General features: G+C 39.4%; 1 protein-coding gene across 1 annotated transcript in view; it reads right to left on the reverse strand.

Moving 5' to 3' along the window:
- Casq2 (calsequestrin 2) overlaps window positions 1-20,486 on the reverse strand; it is a 63,303-nt gene that overhangs the window by 17,718 nt on the left and 25,099 nt on the right. The window contains exons 5-8 of the mRNA XM_003479261.4: window positions 16,475-16,548; window positions 9,978-10,108; window positions 8,929-8,974; window positions 2,750-2,804 (exon numbers count right to left, since the gene is read on the reverse strand). Of these exons, the coding sequence (XP_003479309.2) occupies window positions 2,750-2,804; window positions 8,929-8,974; window positions 9,978-10,108; window positions 16,475-16,548 (306 nt within the window). The remainder of the gene's footprint in view (window positions 1-2,749; window positions 2,805-8,928; window positions 8,975-9,977; window positions 10,109-16,474; window positions 16,549-20,486) is intronic.

The following is a 20,486-nucleotide window of genomic DNA, read 5'->3' on the forward strand; positions in this document are numbered from 1 at the left end:
AAGGCAATTCTGAGCAAAAAAGACAAGACAGGAGGCATCATAACCCCCAACTCAAAGTTATACTACAAAGCTACTGTGATAAAAATCAGCATAGTACTTGCAAAACAATAGGCCTGAAGATCAATGGAATAGATTAGAAGATACAGGTACAACAGCAAACATACTCAGCCACCTTATCTTTGGCAAAGGAGCCAAATAATTTCACTGGAGGAAAGACAACCTTTTAAATAAATATTGCTGGAAATACTGGCTTTCCATATGCTAAACACTAAAACTAGATCCATGTCTATCACCATGCACTCAACTAAAGTCAAAATGGAAGAAAGATCTAAATATTAAAACAAACACTAAATCTGCTGGAAGACAAAGTGGGTAGAATTCTTGAAGACATAGAAGTAGATAGTTCACGAACAAAAATAAAACTGCATGAGAAATACTTCCCAGGATCAACCCCTGATATCTCATCTTATTAAAAAGTTTTTGCGTGTTATAAGAAAATTTTAACAGAGTGAAAAGAAAACCCACTAGCTGGGGAAAAAATTCTTAGTCAACTGTCACTCAGACAAAGGCCTTCTGTCTAGAACATATAAAGAATTTTAAAAGACCAGGCTCCCAAAATTCAAAGACCTAATCCAAAAATGGGCATCTGAGATGAACATACACTTCTCTGATAAAGAAATATAAATGGGGGTTGGGGATTTAGCTCAGCGGCATAAGCGCCTGCCTTGCAAGCAGGCAGCCGTGAGTTCGATCCCTGGTACCGATAAAAAGGAAAAAGACAAAAAAAAAAAAAAAAAAAAAAAAAAAACCCGAAAGAAAAGAAAAATATCTAGCATCATTGTTCATTAAAGAAATGCAAACTAAAACAGTGCTGAGATTCCATGTCACTCCAGAAAGAATAGCCAACATCAAGATACCAATCAATAATAAATGCTGAGAAGGCTGTGGGGAAAAAGAAACTCTTCTCCACTGTTGGTAGGAGTGTAGGCTGGTGCAATCACTGTGGAAATCAGTGTGAAGTTTCCTCAAAAAGCTAGGATTAGAGGTCCCGTTCAACCCATCATCCCACTTCTAGGCATTTTCCCAGAAGAATTGAAAATATCATACCACAGTGTTTCATCCATATTTATAGTAGCACAATTTGTAATAATCAAATCTTAGAAACAACTAAAATGCCCATTAACTGAGGAATGTATAAAAAAAATATGACATTTTTATATGATGGAGTACCACTCAGGTATAAAGGATTGCACTGAGTATTTTATGGATGAGACTTGAGACCATACTTACAAGTGAAGTAAATCAGGCTCACAAGTATACATATCATATTGTTTGCCTAGTGTAAGAGGCGTAAAGTGTAAATAAGATCCAAAATCTACAATAGATATTGTAAATGGGTAAGAAACTGCTCCAAGGGGAAAAATAACTAGGATAAGGGAAAGGAGACAAGCAAAGGAAAAGGAAAAAGACATAAATTTGATTATATATACATAAAATAGCTAAGATGTTTATACTACTAATTCTATTAGTTCTTGGAAAAGAACAGTTAATACTCATATGATTAGATCATTTTGCATGTCTATATTTGGTAATCTAAGCAACTCTTTTTTTTTTTTTTGTCTTTTTCATTTTTATTGGTACCAGGGATCGAACTCACGACCACCTGTTTGCAAGGCAAGTGCTTATGCCACTGAGCTAAATCCCCAGCCCCCTAAGCAACTCTTTTGAAGATAACCATATGCAATATTACAACCACTGTTAAATTCCGATCATCTTACTTTGAAAATGTGTATTGTTATTATTTGGGGGTCTTGTTGTTCTTGTAGTTGTTTGCACGGCTCTTGTTTTTAATCTTTCTTTTCTATGTTTTTTCTCCTTAAAAAATTTTTTTTTAAATCTGAAAGAGTAATAAGATCCAAAATGTACAATAGATATTGTGAAAGAAAGTGCTCAAAATGAAAAAACATCTGGGACAGGGGAAAGGAGAAAAGGAAGAAAAGATTACAAGTATATAGATATACATATATGTGTGTGTGTATATATACATGCATACTCAAGGTAGATAACTATGTTACTAGTCTTTGTAAGTTCATATAAAGAACAGTTTGTGCTTTCATTGATTGTTTGACCATTTTTATGCCTAAATCTTGTAATCTGAATAAGTACTTCTAAGATAACAATATGCAATGTATTAACTGCTTTTACTTTCTCCTATTTTTTAAAATTCTGTGTCATTTCTATCCTTTTTCTGTTTTGCTTTTAAAATTAAAAATAAATAAGTAAAACAAAGTTATTCATCCACTTATAGGGTCATTTTGCACTGAAGCTACTTGGCTTTGTCATTTTCTTACTATTTAAAGAAATATTTTTATAGTGTTAAAGATCACATTTATTATCAGGCTAATATATATAGGGAGGTGATCACAAACATGGAAAATAAACATTTAATGTGAGCAGATGCATACCCATACACTCATACACATGCATACTGTAAGGCAGGGATGCTTTGGCTGCCCTTCTCAGTGCCCAGCGCTGCTTCCCAGTTCGAGCCTCTAAGCAGGATGTTTCACATTCTCATCTGTCCACACCTTCTTTTCCCTTTGTGTGCAAAACTGCAGACAGACTATGAGTAGTTGACCACCAGGGGGGGCCCAATATCTTATAGTAGCTTTATGGGTGGAGGGGAGGAATGGCTGAGGAAGACCAGAAGTCTATTCTCGCTAAGGCTACACAGGTTGGTGGTTCCTACCTGGGTCACTCCTTTCTGCAAAGGCCACAATGTGGATTCCATTCAAATCATCTTCCTGTAGGAAAGAAGAATCAGAGGTTATACTCTCAGGTGGAGAGACAGAAAGTACCAGAGGCATGGTCAAGAGGAGGGGATGGAAATGTTGTGGGGAGGAAGGGAATGCCACAGAGGCAGAGAGAAACAGGCAAGGTGCATGCTAAGGAAGGGAACACTCATAAGCAGCTTGCAGGAATGCATGGAATTTTGATTAGGTATTCAGATATATGGGTTTGCAAGACAGGAAATAGCAACTATACACAAAGCCATAGCACTAAGTGGGTCTCACTCTTGTGGTTTGGTGATTCCAGAAAAATGGCAGACAAAAGCAAAATGAAGAAGGATATGATTTTGGTTTATCAGCATTCCAAGGGCAAATAGCACTCTGGAGTTCTTTCCCTGATGGCAGTCTGTTGCAGGGATTCACTTCCCCATCAAGAGAGATCATCAGTGATGGACCAGATTCTGGAGCTGCTGACAGATCCTAAAGTTATCCTCAAATGGGCAGCAGACAGGACTCCTGCAAGTCAATCAGGATGTGGCTATTGCTGTCCACACAAGAATCATGCATATGTCTGGCCCCCACAACACTGCTTGATTGAGTCAATGGGACCCACAGACTAAGTAAGGAACACCTCCATAACTGTGAGTTCCTGGTGCATTCCTTGTGGTCCTTTCTGCTCTGAACCTAAAGTTTGCTGAATCAGTATCAGTAATTTCCTGAATAGGGAAACAGAGTCTGGAATTCAGCCCTGCAGACTGAGAACAGTCTATGTAGCTGTGCAGTCAAGGTGAGAAAAAGAAACTGGAGAGAGTATTTCAGATTCTAGGGCCAGCAAGGGGCATGTCGTGTGTCTGCATTTTAGAAAGGAACAACCACCTGCCTGTGGTGGATTTTTTGTTGTTGTTGTTGTTGCTGTTTTTGCATTCATTATTCTCAGAGAAGGAAGAGCAGGAGTCCAGAGGGGCCTGTCTGACAAGAAACATGATCCTCAGGAGATCTGAACAGGAATATGTGTGAGATTGAGGCACTAGGGGGCAGAGCCAAGTGAGTACTGACTATGGTCGATACTGAGAGGTGTTTATTGGGCACCTTGAGTGTCAGAATCATCCTATGGGAGAACAAAAATCTCAGAGTCTCAACCCTCCTCTGATCTCCATTTCCATTTCAATTGATTTTAATGCTGGTGCAATCCTATCTAAATGCTAATTTTTTCCTTTGCTTTTAGAATGGATAAAACCTCCAAAAATTCTGTACGAGATTAAATAGAAAATATTATTAAGAGCAAGAGAGTGGACGCTGCCTCGGTCAGATTCTCTGGGGAATAGAATTTTACAAATATATACGTGTGCGCATGCCAGTTTATTACACAAATCCGACAGCAACCAGAAGGGGAGTCTGAGGTTTCACTGTTTTACATTTGCTATTATCACCAGACAGAATATACCCATCAGTTCTCATTAGGCAGCCCTGTGTCTCTGTCACCTGCCATCAGTTGGCAGTGAGTGCTGTTAACTCTGTGAAACAGGCTTCATTTCTGTCTGCCCTTCTAGAACGCACTTGGAAATTGGCTTTAGAATGAAGAATCCATATTCGTTTGCTAAGAGACTGCTCGTAATAGGCCCATCATTCCCCAGGCCTGTGCAGTCCCTGGATGGAGGAGAGCTGTAACCAAGGGACCCAGCAGCTCTCTGCATGCATCTCACAGATTCAGCGCACGAACCTGTATTGAGCACCTGGAAAGAAACTGGTGCATGCTAGGTGCCAGTAATAAGCCCAGAGAGCAAGAGTCCATGGGTGGCAAGCCTGCAAGAGGGGCTGCTTGGTGAGAACTCGGTGCGAATGAGGACGAGAAGGGAGCTGACCACAGGATCTAGTGAGCCGAGGGTCAAGTCATGGGGCTTTCTCTATTACTTGACATCTTTGCTACCCAGATCTCCCATTTTACCTTTGGAACACACTGCCTTGGAATTCTCTTAAAATTCTCTCTTTAATATCATGACTCTTCCCTCATCAACTAGATGGCGAGCTCTGAAAGAAGAGATTATGCTTTCAAGTGATGACGATTAGTATGGTAACTATATCAGCCAACTGCCACTTTTTGATTAAGTATTTTGCAAATATCTTTGCTCTAAATCTCTAATGAAAGATATATTTAAATCTTAAAGATTCAAAGTGATTTACCTAGGGCCCCAAAACTAGTAGTAACATAAGTGGGATTCAAGCTAGCTTTGTCTGGTCCTGAAGCCCAGTGGCTTAGTCCATTCTGGCTGCCATAAAAAATACCATAAGCTGGTCAGTGTGTAAGCAAGAGAAACTGACAAAGCTAGTTTCTCCCACTTGCAGAACCTGGGAAATCAAAGCTGAAGGCACTGGGAGATTTAGTGTTGGTGAGGGCAGGCCGCTGCTTTCGGCTTCATGCAAGGTGTCCTCTTGTGTGTCCTCCCAGGAGAAAGGACCTAGCTGGCCCTATGGAGCTTCTTTTATAAGGGTACTAATTCCAGTCACCAGGGCTCTGCCCTCATGACCATGAGTGCCTCTCAGCATCCTCACCTCCTAATACATACCTTGAATGCTAGGATTTCAAAATAGGGATTTGGGGGAGCTACAGATATGTAGACAATAGCATCTGGAAATGATTGTCCTTTGGAAAGACTTTTTTAAAAATGTAAGCTTGAATCAGTGACTTTTAAATTGAAAAAAACCCTGAAAATAGTCGTACATAAGTGAGTGAGCATGCACTGCATCCCCAAAAGACCTGAAGATTTGGATTACTTTGTTGAACTCCCTCCTCTGGATCCCTGCCTCCTCAGCTCTTTGTGTGCCATTCTGTAGCAGTGGTGAGCACAATGAACTGGTGTTTTGTTTTGAAACCACTTCATCTACTCAAGCCCAGGATCTTAAGAACAAATTAGCAACATTTACTTTGATAACTCCATGAGCAGCATAATGTAATAGGTTCTTATTAATGTCTGTTGGCTCAAAAGAAGAGTGTAGCCATAAAAATCTTACATCCTCATCGCTGGGAAAAATTAGAAACTATGAGCCCTAAGACAAACTAGTATCATCAGCTACCTACCAACCAATGTTACCATTGTCAATATCTTCTTGTACTTTTTCATCTCTATTGAATGTTCTCATACTGAATGCAGAGATGTAAAAAAAACAAACAGTTTAGACTAGCAGGCTCCCTAACTAAGGTGCAATGGAGTGGCCTAGAGGTTTGTCTAGGAATCTTTGGTCCCATCTTGAAAGTACCATTGCTATTGCAACAGAGGGAAGATTCTTTTAGAACAGATTGTGGACTCCCATATCTTTGGAGCAGTTGCTAAGGACTAACCATTCAGACTATCTCAGGAGAGTGACAGACTGGCACTCTATCACCTTCCTCACTTTGATATTCTTTGAAAATTATAAATAGATAAATGCTCTAGAACTTACAGGCAGCAAATACTGCTAGGCACCAATTTTTAAAAATAATAATATGTGATATGTTTTCATTATGATGTACTAATTTAAAAATCTGCACAATTAGGGGAGAGAAAAATATAAACAGTGGCTTTGGCCTAGCTAGTTTTCCTATCTTAAATATTTTGCAGTGTCTGAAAAAGCAATTGTTAAAGACTTTTAAGTTCAATCATTTGTTACTTTCTACAAATCTGTGGTTTAGGTTCCTGCAGCAGTGGTTTGGGGCAGTGGTTCCAAGGTGGGCATGGTGGATGGGAAGGGAAACTGGGGAATGGCTCCTTGGGAATCCCTCTCAACTCTTAGGGATGCAATAATGGCCCTAGAGAAGACTTTCTTGCCCACCTCCCTACTTAGAGATGTGGATAAAGGCTTGGGTGGCCTGGTTAGGGCTGCTGGGAAAATCAGGTAGCCAATGCAGAGTCGAGTATTGTAGAGAAAAGCCATTCTGGTTGTCATGTTCTCTACTTGACTAAACTTAATGTGCTACTTTTCCCAGTTAGAAAACAAATGAATATAAAATAATGTGGAAAATACAAGCCATCATTATCATTTTATATTATTGCAAAAGACTAATTTATCTTATTAGGTGAAAAGAAAGCAGACAGTGAAGGCAGAGAGCAAAGATCCCTCTTGCCATCTGACTCTGATGTGAGGAGAGGATTTCTGTAGCAGGTCTGGGGTATATTCAGAGGACATGGGCTGTCAGGTCACAGAGATCATGGTCTTGGGTGTGACACTGAGATGTCTTTAAAGAAAGGAGGGAGAAAGGGAGGTTTCTATACACGTAGTCTGCTTTTTTCCTAATAAGATAAATTACAGTCTTTTGCAATAATATAAAATGACAATAATGGTTTGTATTTTTCACATCTCTGCCTTTCCAGAGCCTAGATAACAGAGTTGTCTCTTAGGGATAAAGAAAAAAATAAGGGAGGGAGGGAGGAAGGAAAGAAGGAACAAAGGAAGGAAGAAAGGAAGGAAGAAAAGGAAGGAAGGAAGGAAGGAAGGAAGGAAGGAATTGCTCTCAATTAAAAATGATATTTTCTGTCTTGAGAAACAGAAAGACCAAAAACCTATTTAAGATTAAAGGAAACCAGAAAAACAAAAACAAAAACCTAGTAATGACCAAATACAAATGTGAGATCCTGTATGTATGGCAGGCTGAGGAAAAAAGTTTTTCTTTTGCAATAATGGACATTAGTGAGATAACTGGCAATGTGGTAAAGTCTCTAAATTAGAGAATTGAGGCATATTAGTGTTAATTTCCAGATTTTGATCATAATACTGTGGTAATGATAGAAAAATCTTGTTTTGGGAAACACGAGGTATTTAGCGATAAAAGGAAAGTATATGTACTCTTCACAAAGAGTTCAGAAAAATATGCATAGAGGAAGGGAAGTCAAGGTGATCAAATGTTAACATTTGGGAAATCTGTGAAGAAATAGTGGAATTGTTTACACTATTTTTGTAAGTCAAAATTTTTTTAGAGCATTTTAAGAAAAAAATATGTTAAAGTATTGCTGGTCCCTTTTGTTATTAATGTGTAAATTTAGTGAAAGACCTTTCCGAGGTTAATTTTTTAAAAGGCTTAAATATTAGAGAAATACGTTTCTATTGTGCTGGTTGTTCTTAAAGAATGTACACCCTTGGCTTCCACTATTTGTCCTATAGAGTCTTGTGAAATGTTTGCTCTCCTTCAGAAATCCAGATAAGCTACACACCAGCAAACCAGCATCAAATTGCTCCCTGGTTCTGATCATCCATCAATCCAGATTATGAATTAAAGAACTGCATAAATAAATTGTTCCATTTTAGATCTTTTCGCCCTCACCCATCACCAAAATGACACCCTGTTAGGACATGATCCTTTGAGAGAAATACACTAGAGAGAACAAGAGATTTGGCTACAGATGGCCTTAATCTAAGTCCTGAGAACTAATATTTACCAGCTATATGTCCCTGAGTAATAATCTGCACCATCTTAAGTTTCTCCATATGTTAAATGGGCTAAAATGATACTTGTTCTACATTTCTGTGCAGCACTATAATCAGCTTAAAGTAAAAGGATCCATGAAATGCATTCACAGAAGATGCTCCAGAGACTGGTTATTATGGTTTGTGGAATTCTGTATAAATCTAAGGTGGGAGTGAAGATGTCTCTAAGGGCCTCTTTCTAACACTGTCTGAGCCACCTGCTGCATAAGCTGTCTTGATCACTTTCCAGTGCCTTGAGTTGAATTTGTTTTAAAGAGCTACCATGTAGAACCTACCACATTCAGAACTCCTCATCTCATTTATCCTCACAAAAAGTCCTGATTTTAGATGGGGAACTAAAGCTCAGAAAGAGTATATGACTTGATGTATGTCAGGAAGTTGCTATCTAGGTGGCAGATTCTGGACTCCATGACTTTGTACCCTGAACTATGAATTTGTGACCTGAGCTCCTTCTAGCACGTCACCCTAGATCTCTGATGGCCTGTGAAGAGAAGCTAGCAGTTCCTGAGGGAATAAACAGGCAAGAAAGGGGCTTAAACTGGATCCATGGAGAACTGAATTTAAATAAGCAAAATGCTCATACCCCTAAGACTTAGTCTGAGACTTGGAGTTTAGTTAAAAGGGGACTTCTCTTGGGGATACATTAGTCCTGTAAGGAAGAAAGAATTCACTACAGTCTTACCCATGTTTCAAACATGTCTTGTGGCCGCAGGCGACGGAGAGTGGGTCTGAAAAACAGGAGGCACTTCCTTGAGTAAGGATCACCAATGGCAGAGACTGAGCCTCTGCCCTGGGAAATGTAAACAAGCTACTGGCTCCCTTCCAAGAGCTTGAAGAGCCCCCAAACCCACTTCTGCTCTAAGGAAGTAAAGCTGCTTTGCTTTGTTATGTTGAGAACCGAAACCACTGAATCTGTCTCTAGACTCATTTGATCCAGGGCAGATCAAGTCCATTATAAACAGTGGGTCAGAGATATAGGGTTGGTTCATTCCTAGGCAAAAAACATTTCTCTTTTCATAGACAGGTAGCATTCCGAAGAGCCTAGAGTAAGTCCCAAAGGAGGAAACTGGTTCCAGACCAAACAGTCATTGTTTTATCATAGAGGTCATCTGTCAAAATCCCTTTAGGAATCTTTGAGAGAGGGACAAGAAGGACCTATATATTGCTCATAATTTCAAGTATTTCTGAATTTTTGCAAACTGTGAAGCTTTTGTCTCTTTCGTTCGTGGTATTCGGCATTGACCATAGGGCTTTGCACATACTAGGTAAGTACTCTGCCACTCAGTTGGTGAGACATGTTAATGTTTGTTCGTTCTTATACTGTTTCCATTCAGGAACGAGCACTGTCTGAACACAGAGACCACAGTGTTCTAAGTTCAGTGACTACACTTGTGCATAGAAAGAAAGAGGATAAGTCAGTGAGCTCATAAGATTGCAGATGAAATAAAGTGGCTCCCATAAAGCACCCAGCATAGTGTTTGACATACAGGAAACTTTCTACTAAATTGCTTCATTACTAGAATAGAATCTTACTTACTTCTCACTCTGATTTTGAGGAGATTTGCTGAGTCTAACCCTATTTGCAAGCAATAGCTGCCATTTATCATGACCAATATTCTGCCTGGGGTACTTTAGGTTGTTGCTCTTGGTGGATCTGGGTTATTAGCACCAAGAGGCTCTTTCCCATTCTCCATGCCCCAGATTCCTTTCCCCATATGCTGTCTTAGGCACCTTTGGTGTTCCTTCACAAACTCCACGAGCTCCTCTTCCGAGTAGGGTTTGTTGGGGATGGCAGTGGGCTCATCCATAAATGGCTCATAGAAGTCAACTTCATTTATCTTCAAAGAAAATTTCTTTGCAACCTGAAATAGAAATGAGACAATAGGTTGAGTGCTAGTCTAGAGAGGTTGCATGCTGGACATCCACCAGAACTGTGTGTGCTATCTGGCAAAGAGTCCAAGTATGTGAATATTTTTACATAATATTAAAATAATAAGAATTCATCATCTATAACCTCAATTAGACCAATCTATTTCTGTGATGAAAGGGGAGAGACAGACAAAAAGAAACAGAAAGGAAAGATTTATCTGACAAATGATGGGCAAGTAGATGCAGGGAACAGCTAGAATAGACAGGAGGGGTCTATCATTCTACCCTCATTATCACTCCGCCATATTTGTGGGAGCTGGAGGAGGAAGTAAATGCCAGTGGAACATGTTGTGTGGATTTCATTGAGCTATTTTGACAGAACAAGCTCTTGCTGCAAACATTTAAAACATACAGGTACGCAGAATTGGAAGTGAATCCATTAATCTGCACTTGATCAGCTCATAAATCCAAATTGCTGTTTAGGTTGAAGTGCAGGCCCCAAGGTTCAATCTGTCAGTTCCAGCCTTGCTTGGTGGTTTGTCAGGTTCTGAGAACTGCCCCAATTGTTAACAATCATAAGGTGGCCAGCTATTCTGCTTTGCTCAGGGCAGAGGTGTTTCCTGGGATGCTGAACTTACAGTGTTAAAATTTGGATAGTTCCCAGTGAGCCAGGATGGGTGGCTCACTGCACAACAGATAAAAATCTTTGAGGAACCAGTTCATAGCCTAGAAAACATTTTTTCTCTTGATTAAAGTAGATAAAAACAGATAAAACCAAATAACAGATAAAACCTCAGAGAACCAGCCCATAGCCTGGAAGACATTTTCTCTCGTGACTAAAGTGGCCACATATCAGTCTGCTGTCAAGGCAGAATGGTTGCTGTGTTTGCCTGCAAAGCCACTGAACTCAGAACCTCCTTTTGTGACATAATTTGAGAAGTCTGGAATGTGCAGTGCTCAGTAGAAAACCAAATGGCATTCTTCTCTTGCTTGGAGCTGTAGTTCAAGAAAGCACAGGGATGAACAGCGGTTCCCTTGACATGGCAGGGGCACTGCCTAGGACCCAGGCCCTGTGGTTGTAACTACAGTGCAGCGACCCAGTGACCCAGGGACTGTGACTAATTGGGGTTGGGGGGAGGGGGGAGCTGCGTGTTACATAAGACCTTACACAATGAGGTCCATTCTTAGGAAACCCTTAGGTCCAGATGGCTTTTGTCATCAGTTGCTATTAATTCCAGGTCAGTATATTCCAAAAGACATTTCTTACAGTACTAGGGAAAAAGAAATTCCAGCACCCTGCATCAGAGCTGAAGAAAACAGGCCTGTTAAGAGCTGTCATCCATCAAAGGAGACATTACTGTCATGTTGATTTTAAGAAGGGGAGTGTGGGGTTTTCCTACTGCTTCTCCCTTTCTATTAGAGGGCTACTCTGCGGATTGTAGGGTGAGGAGGCAAGGAGTGGGGAGAGGTGGAGAGAAGCAAACCTACAACAAGCATCTAGATCTGCGCACGAATCTTTCCAACGCTGGTTATAAGGAAGATAGGCTTGAAAATGGCATTGGCCACTGGCCTCTTCGAGCTCATTTACTCTTCTAAGAACAAAGAACCTGTGCTGCTACAAAGTGGGAAGTGTCTACATGAATAAAAACAGAAAGAATAATGAAAACATGGGGACCTTGCTACTGCAAAATGTTTTGGGTGAATTATTTACTTCTCATTTTGGTTGTATGAAGTAAGAACTGTTACTATATTTATTTTACTGAGGCTCCACTGGACCAAGCAATTCATCAAGATCTACACCTGGAGGGGCAGAATCAGTAGTCAGTGAAATGCTCCAGTTTGTCTGTATGCCCATGTTCTTTCGATTTGAAGATTACCTTCTTCTTAACAGTGCAGAGAAAGGAAAATATGCGTGTCCCTATGATCTGAGGTGTATGTTTTAGTGAGATGCTTCCTTATCCTTCTTGTAATATGCTCTCATTTATTCTTCTGCTATAACTAAGATGTCCTAAAAGAGAGCTGATCAGAACTACTACAAGGCAAGCAGCACTGGTATGCCTGTTCTTGTGTGTGTACATGTATGTGCACATGTGTGTGTGCATACATATGCATATGGTGGTGGTGGTCCCTGAATCCCAGTGTCTGAGTCTGAGTGTTAAGGTTATAAATAGTGACTTGGATTGTCGTGTCCTAAAATGTAAGTCTTGGAAAACCTGACTAAACTTGCTCAGAGGTTCTCTACTTTCTCTCCACCACCCTTCTGGAATGTCCTCTCCTTGTATCTGAGGATGCCTTTCTTGAAGTCTTGAATTGTGTCTTGGATGGCAATAACTGGTAAAAACTGCAGGAAGTTTGACCATCTGGAATACTTATTCATTCATTTCATCAATAAGTAGTTACTGGGGCCTTCTGAATATAAGGCACTGTTCTAGGAGCACTCGTGCTTTGTGGACACTGAAATTAAATAAGAATGTATTACTAAAAGCTGGACAGCCCATAAAAATGAGCTTGTCTATGCTTTCTTGTTCTTTAACTAGTTAGGATAGATTTGGGCAAAGATCAATAAACTACAAGTGCAATGGCTTTTTCTTAAAATGTTCATATGCACAAAGTTTTATACAGGTGGTTTTTCTACAAGTTAGCAAGCTGGTTCAGATATCACTAGTGCAAAGTAGCTCAGAATGAATTTAGCCCTTCTGGACATTACTCTGCAACTTTTTCTTAGCATATTGCAGCTTCCTCTGGGCTGCAGTGAAAGGAAAAAGAGACAATTTTTCATTTCCCTGGTCCCAGGCAGAGAAAGGAGCCCCAGCCCGAAGTGATGTGGGATCATTAGAACTGTGTTTTCAGGCTGCCAGGTGTGACAGAGTGGGTGCCTTCCTCGGCTCCAGCCCTGTGTTGTCCTAGCTGTTTCTCAGAAGGATTGAGCCTTCGTGTGGCTTGATTTAGGGTCAGGATCGGTAGATCAGGTCCCAAATCTGTTTACTCTATGAAATTTCCTGGGAATTTTTTGAAAATGGAGTTCATTAGACCTTTAAAAAAATACTTTAAAAAAATCCCAATTTCTAAACGCAAACCCACAGAAAACGCTTTTAAAAGCTCCTTGAAGATACCAATATTGGAAGTGGTTGGCAATTACCAATTTTTCAATCTACTTCCGCAGCTTTGCCATCGACCCTTTTTACACTTCTCCAATGCCAATGTATTTATTGGATTTTTTACTTCTTTACGTTCTCTGCACTGTCTTCTCCCCTAAACTAACTCTAAATTTTACAAAGGTAAGAATCCATTTTGTTCAATGTTGATTGTGTCCCTGACACCTGGAAGAGTGCCTGGCACATTAGAAGCACTCAGCAAATACCTGCTGAGTGAACAAGTGAGTGAGTGAATAAATGGGTGGATGGAAGACAGCTTTAGTTGAATGTTTTCTTAATTTGTAGAAAAGAAGTATTCATAACTCCCTCTGGTATTCTTCAATAGTCTCCGCTTCCTAGATTTCTTAATGTTTGCAGCAGCTTCTCAGTCTTTGCTGTCTTGAATCAGAATTTTTTCAATCTTAATCTTATTTGGGGGTCTTATTTTTCTCCATCTTATCAATGACCGACTCCTCCTGTGACACCAACTTCTACCATTTGGTGTTTTCATCTCTGTCACTGTGTGGTTGCTTCCTTAGCCTTTCCTTCTCCTCTTTCCAACCTCCACCAGCCACCTCTGGGTCCCTTGGAGGTTCTCTAGGCTGTGTTGCACAACAGGGCCTTTCAGCCACCTGATGATTTTCATTACTCTGTCTTTCTGCTCTAGCGCCATCTGCTGGATAATATTGAAGCTGCAGGAACGCCTTCTGGACCTCACTTTCCCCTGCGGGGCATTGGACAACCCCTTCCCACACACTAGGGTGAGTTCAAGTCCCAGCTGGCACCTGAGTGCTCCGAGAGCAGCAGCCTTCATGATCCATATGAAGTTAGAGAGAATGCAGCGCTTTTTTTAAATGTCATGAAATCCCACAAGTCTAAATGAACGGTGGTTCTTATGACTCAGTGTCTTTCAGAGTGTTTCGTAAAGCAGCTTCCAAAGGTTTTAATTATAGCCTGACCTCACCTTTTTCACAGGCCGCAGACATGAAACCATCCAGTTGAATTTTAAGGCACTTCTGAGAACAAATACTACCCTGAACTCAGAGTCAAACCACTCATCTGAAAACTAAGGCTTTGTTGCTTGGCCAAACTCTTTGGTTTCACTCTCTTCCTTTCAAACCAGCAAGCCACACCTAGCCCAGGGGAACCAAATGCCAGTGATGAATTCAGTATAGGCTTCAATGTAGACTCTTCCTCCCCTAATATCCTGTTCCAACCTCCCATCATCTTGAGCCTAGATGACTCTTTTCTTAGTAGCAAGAGTTCCTATAGCTAGCTGATATTTTCTGAATGGGTGCTATATGTCAAACATCAACTAAAAATTTCATCTGTTTTGCTCCTTTCTCTGGGGCCTGGTAGCACCCAGCATGGGCTTTGAAATTACACCACCCTGAGACTACACTCAGCTTTACTATTGCTCTGTGATCATGAGCAAATAAATCACTTGATCTCTCAGTGCCTCGACTTCACCCAGGAAACAAGAGTCTAATTATTCTCCTGTGAGTCTGTTGAAAGGATGGAATGAGAAAAATCTATCTAACGCCCTCAGGACAGAGTCTGGCACATAAGTACTTAATAAATGATACTTATTAGTGTTCTTGTGTTCTTGCTCAAGATCTCTCTGAACTCTAAAATCCAGCAAATTAGGGCAATTAGATTATAGATCTTATTTCTAGACCTAGTTAATTAGATTGTAGACCTTGTTTCTAGGTGATAGACTTGAGGAGAGAACCCAGAGCCACAGAAATGGTGCAGTGTATGTATAAATCAAATGTGATTTATTTTCATCAGGCCCTTTCCTATTCCTACATCTGTTGACCTCTATTATTTTTCCAAAATATCTGAACCCATCCCAGCAGAAATGCCACAAGCACAGCTCACTTACTGCCTTGATCTTCAGGAGGCCACTTTCTGGTGAACTTTGACTTGTATTTGATTAAAGAATTTGTCTGACATCTATTGATTCTATCAAATATAATAATTTTGTGTCTCAGTTGGGGATGTGTGTTATCTGTACTGTGATGTGTGTATGTGGTATATGTGGTTGTATGTGTTATTTGCGATGTGTATTTGTACCCTCTGACTCTCACTGGCAGGCATAGGGTCTTCTAGCTAATGTTATACTATGAAGGCAAGCTATGGGGCATAGACTATCCTAAACTGGTACCTCAAGGCCACTGTTAATTCACTGGAGACCTTGTATATGATTTAACATTTGTAATCTTGCTTTGTTATATGATAATTGGGAGTTTTTACCTTTCAAAATTGCTTGCAAGAAGTGGGAATAATATAGACACAATAAAGCCATCCTGCAGTATTCATGGGAGATTGGTTCCAGAATGCCCCATTAATACTTAAATCTCACCTTAAAATGATGTAGTATTTGTGTATAAGCTCCATATCTCCTACATATGCTTTACGTTATTTCTGTTACAATACCCCATATGATATAAATATTATGTAAATAGTTATTAAACTATTTAGGGAATAAATTGCAAGAAAAAATTGAATCTGTTTAGTACTAATGTAATTTTAAAAATTTTTTTTTCTCTCAAGTTATTCAATCATTGGTTATAGAGCTCCACAGATATGGAGAATTGCCTTATATACAATTGTGCTCAACACATACAAAGCACTTGATAAGTAGTGGTCATATTAGTAGTAACAGAAACTAGAGAAAAGTACTCTGCTCTGTAAACCCTAAATAAAATTACCCATTGGCTCAAGGCCTCTTGGTATCTGCTCTTCTTTGGTATATAAAGTCACTTGTCAGACTCAGATAAGAAGACCAACAACTGGATTACATAAAAATACACCAATGACATCTCCCAAAAGTAACTTTCAAAGCACTAGGGCTTCAGACAGTCAGTGTCCCTCTCTGTTCCATCCCCCTCCCCCCACTGAAGAGGGTGCAGAGGACAGGGAAGGGTGCATCCCCAGAAAAGGAAGAGGAACAAGGGAACCGTCTACCACCATACTCAGGGAACACAGGCTTCTTGTTCTTGGGATATGGGAAGATAAAGTTGGGCCGTCACTTTGGATATTTTTAGAGATTTGCATATATCCTTTTAAGCATATTTTCATTCAGCTCTCATTCTAATACTACCAGAGAAAGAGGCAAAAGAGGGTCACTGCTGTTAAAAGAAAAGAACAGAGGTAGAAAGTTCAGACTTTAATCCCTTCTGCCAATGACAGTATTTACACTGGGATTTCATAGGTACTTACACCTTTGTCAAAGGTGGCAAAAAACTTGATGTAAGGCTGGAAGTGTTCAGCTGCCTCTTCAAAAGCTTTATAATCTAGCAGGAAGAAAAACAATAAAAATATTTTTAAGAGGTACACTACAGACTTCTCTTTTTAAATGATATGCAAGAGTCGAAAGCCAATTAATCCTGATTGAATAAGTATTTAGCAGGCATTATTTAGATAGCTAACTGCTTAGTACTATTTAAACCCATAGTTTCCACCAAGGAATTTGAATTAATTAGCACTGAGTCATCCAAGAGGCATGTTCAACACATTTTTATGAAGTTGGAAAGCAGAAAACAAGAGAAGTGGAAAAGAACAAGGAAGAAAACAAAGGCATGTGAAACTCCACAACAGCAGATTTTCTACTCAACTTACTGCTTCTTATAAATGTAACCTCTGGAGTGTAGTTTGCTGTATAAATAAGCCTAAGTTAAAAAAATTCCTCCATATAAAGGAACTTCAACCAAAGTTGACATCACAAAAATTTTTAAGCCTCTTATCATGAAAACCCCTGTTGATGAATCCTAGTTTTCTTTCCTTTTTCCCCTGATTTTTGGGGAAACATTTGAATTCAGTCAAGCCTGTGCTTTGTTTCTAGTCCCAAACTCTAGCCCAAACTACCAAGGTAGGCATGAAACTGCGTGACTGTGGGAATGTTGCACTTTGTTACCTGTAAGCAAGTAGTGTACTTGGTAAAAATAGTTATATTCAAGCCTGAGTGATGGTAATGGTGATGACTGTGGCAATTCTGCATAAATTCTAAGTTCCCGAGGGTTAATGAGCCTATAATTTAGTCTAATAAGATCAACTTTATTTCCACATTCTACTATCAGAAGTATAAGGTTTTGCTAGAATTCTGGGACTATGAAGAATCTTTTTAGAGTTCCATAAAAAGTTATTTTAGAACAATGCTGCCTCAGGAGATACAAGATCAGTAAGACAAAGATACAGATCTCAGAATGTGCTCAGCCTAGAGAAGGCTATGGTCTCTTACAATATCACAATGCAGTGTGATAGTTGCTCTAAAAGAAGTCACAGCAACAAGCGTATGAGAGAGGGGTTGAACATTTACAAGAACACTGGTGCCTACTGATCATATACCCTAATCCCAACTCGTACCATGGAAGTAATCAAATGTCAGGAAAAATATCAGGTAGCTTGATAGTTGGGGTACAGGCCAGACAGATAGAAAAAAGACAGGTGAGGGCACTTGAAGGACCAGGCAAGAGAAGATGAGGCAGTGAAATGTCTGGGGCTGTGTCCAGGCAGCAGTGAGCACCACCACCCACTCTCAGTGTTCCTGATGAATTTTTCATTGCCTCTATGACTTCCTGCCCAGACAGAAGAACAGCCTAGTCCTGGATCAGAGCCTCCATCTTCACCCAGAGGTCTAATCTGCATCATTTTTAAGATGGAGGATGGAGCAAGGTGACTCTCTGGGTTGGTAGTTTGCAATGTGGTTGAATCTTTAGCCTCACCATAACAGCAGTTGCCTTCCAGGTTATCTGTCTGGTCTTGTCCTCTGCTCCAGTATGTTGAGTAATCCTCAACAATCAACCTCTGTCTTTTACCTTACAAAGATTAGCTTTTCGTCACCTCCCTTCCTATCCCTCGGGATTTTCCAGACTGGATTCAGTATATTAGACTTAAGTGGTTAATAGCACCACTTAGAAACCCTGAAGAGAAATGCTTAAAGTAATATTTGTCTTACAAAAAAGAACCAAACCAAGTTGGGGATAAAACCATCCAAGAAGCAGGTGAACACATTATGATGGATCATGAGGAAACTGCCTGATTTGTATATTGGTGGTGTGGTTGCAACAGGAAGGTCTAAAGACTTTACATCAAATTCTTTATGAAAATACTGAGATCTATTGGTGTTTATTCAAGTATTTATCGAAATCTCTGCCATATGAAGTTTTGCAAATGAATCTGAATTCCACATGAAAGGTTGTCATAAAAAGGTGACTCCAACAACATGTCAGTGTGCATCACCTCTTTCCTTTAGCTCTCAGTGAAGAAGCAGATTTAGAGGCCCTTCCCCTGTTCTATGACAGTTTTATAAGCAGTTTATCAACTAAGAAGTGGATCAAAAAATAAACTGTGAATTATATTCTTTTTGCAGATAATCATTGCCTCCCCAAATACGATGCTTTGTTGAGCATCTAAATACACTTCACTGAATGTTGAAAGAACAATGTGAAGTATATAATGTATTCTTAATTTTCTTAATTTAATGTTTTCTTTTTTTGTTTTTTATTGGTACCAGGAATCAAACTCACGACTGCGTGCTTGCAAGGCAGGCACTTATGCCACTGAGCTAAATCCCCAGCCCCAATTTAATGTTTTCTTAATTTAAAAGCAAGGAAGTTCACTCTTCAAAAGAAAATTCAAATGGTTCACAAGTAGGCTAGGCATGGTGGAACATGCCTGTAATCCCAGGATTTGGGAGGCTGAGGCAGGAGGATCATTGTAAGTTTGAGACCATCTTGAGCTACAAAGTGAGCTCAAGACTAGCCTGGACTGCAAAAAGATAAAGTAAAATACAGTACAATAAAATAAAATGGTTCACAAGTAATCTTATTATTTCAGATTTTAAGAATAATTATTCAGATTAGTAGAGTAATACCTGTTCATCTCTAAAGAGAGCCTCATTTTAAGTATAATAAATATAAAAATGCCTCAATAATTTTCAATCCAATCAAATTATTATAAGACATCTGAGCATTGTGTTTGTCAAGGAAAAATCATAGTGGTGAAGTTAAGGTATTTTCATGCCTTTGAAGGAAAATTTAGAGATTGGATTATCTGAGTTATTTTCAGTGGCAAGAAAAGAATATTCATCCATCAAACGCAAAGCACCGAGGAGCTGTGAATGCACTTCACTGGTAGAGAGCTTCCCTAACAAGTGTGAGGCCCTAGGTTCAATCCACAAAAGAAAAATTCTCTATTACCTATCACTATCCATATATACATGTGGTTAATGACAACTGACAAGATTGTAAAGAGATTATCACTTAATACCTTGCTCAGGAACTGAATCATTCCTAATATCAAGAAGCTCAGGTGTAACTCCTAATATCAAAATGCCATGCTCTTGGGAGCAGGGTCAAGATTCTCATTCAAACCTACAAATATTTTACTTGAATTTTTACAAAGTAATATGTGATTCCCACCAACAATGGAGAAGGGTTCCTTTTTCCCCACAGCTCCACCAGCATTTGCTATTTGTTGATTCCTTGATATTAGCCATTCTTTCTGGAGTGCGATGATATTTCAGTGTTGTTTTAAGTTACATTTCTTGAATGATCAGTGATGATGAACATTTTTTCATATATTTATTTGCCTTTTGTATTTCTTTATCTGAGAATTGTGCATTCATCTCAGATGCGCATTTTCAAATTGAGTCTTTAAATTTGGAGGGGACACTTTTTCCAACACTACTATGTAAATTAATACAGAGATTCCTCAAAAAAAGTACGATTAGAGGTTGCATTTGACTCAGTTATTTGCCTTCTGTGTATTTTCCCAGAAGAACTGAAAACGTCAGATTACAGTGATATATGTGTGCCCATGTTTATAGCAGCACAGTTTGTATAAGTACCATGTGCTATCAGTTGAGCCATGTGCTATCAGTTGAGCCACTGGAGCTCCTAGCAGCACAATTTGTAATACCTAAATCTTGGAAACAACCCAAGTGCCCATCAATTCAGGAAGGAATAAAAAAGATGTGTTATTTTTATATAATGGAGTACTACTCAGCCATAAAAAACAATGAACTCAAGTCTTTTATGGTAAATGGGTACAACCAGAAACCATACTCATAAGTGAAATACATTAGACTTGCATGTTTAAATACTGCATTGTCTTGCTAGTGTAAAAAACTGAAAGAGTAAATAAGATGGAAAAGCTATAATAGATATTGTAAAAGGGAAAGAAATTGCTCAAAGGGAAAATGTATTATTTGATACATCTTCTATGCCTGTAC

Source organism: Cavia porcellus, unplaced genomic scaffold (genome assembly GCF_034190915.1).
Source record: "Cavia porcellus strain 051 isolate PalLab524CR breed Dunkin Hartley unplaced genomic scaffold, mCavPor4.1 scaffold_1, whole genome shotgun sequence".
Classification (NCBI taxonomy): domain Eukaryota; kingdom Metazoa; phylum Chordata; class Mammalia; order Rodentia; family Caviidae; genus Cavia; species Cavia porcellus.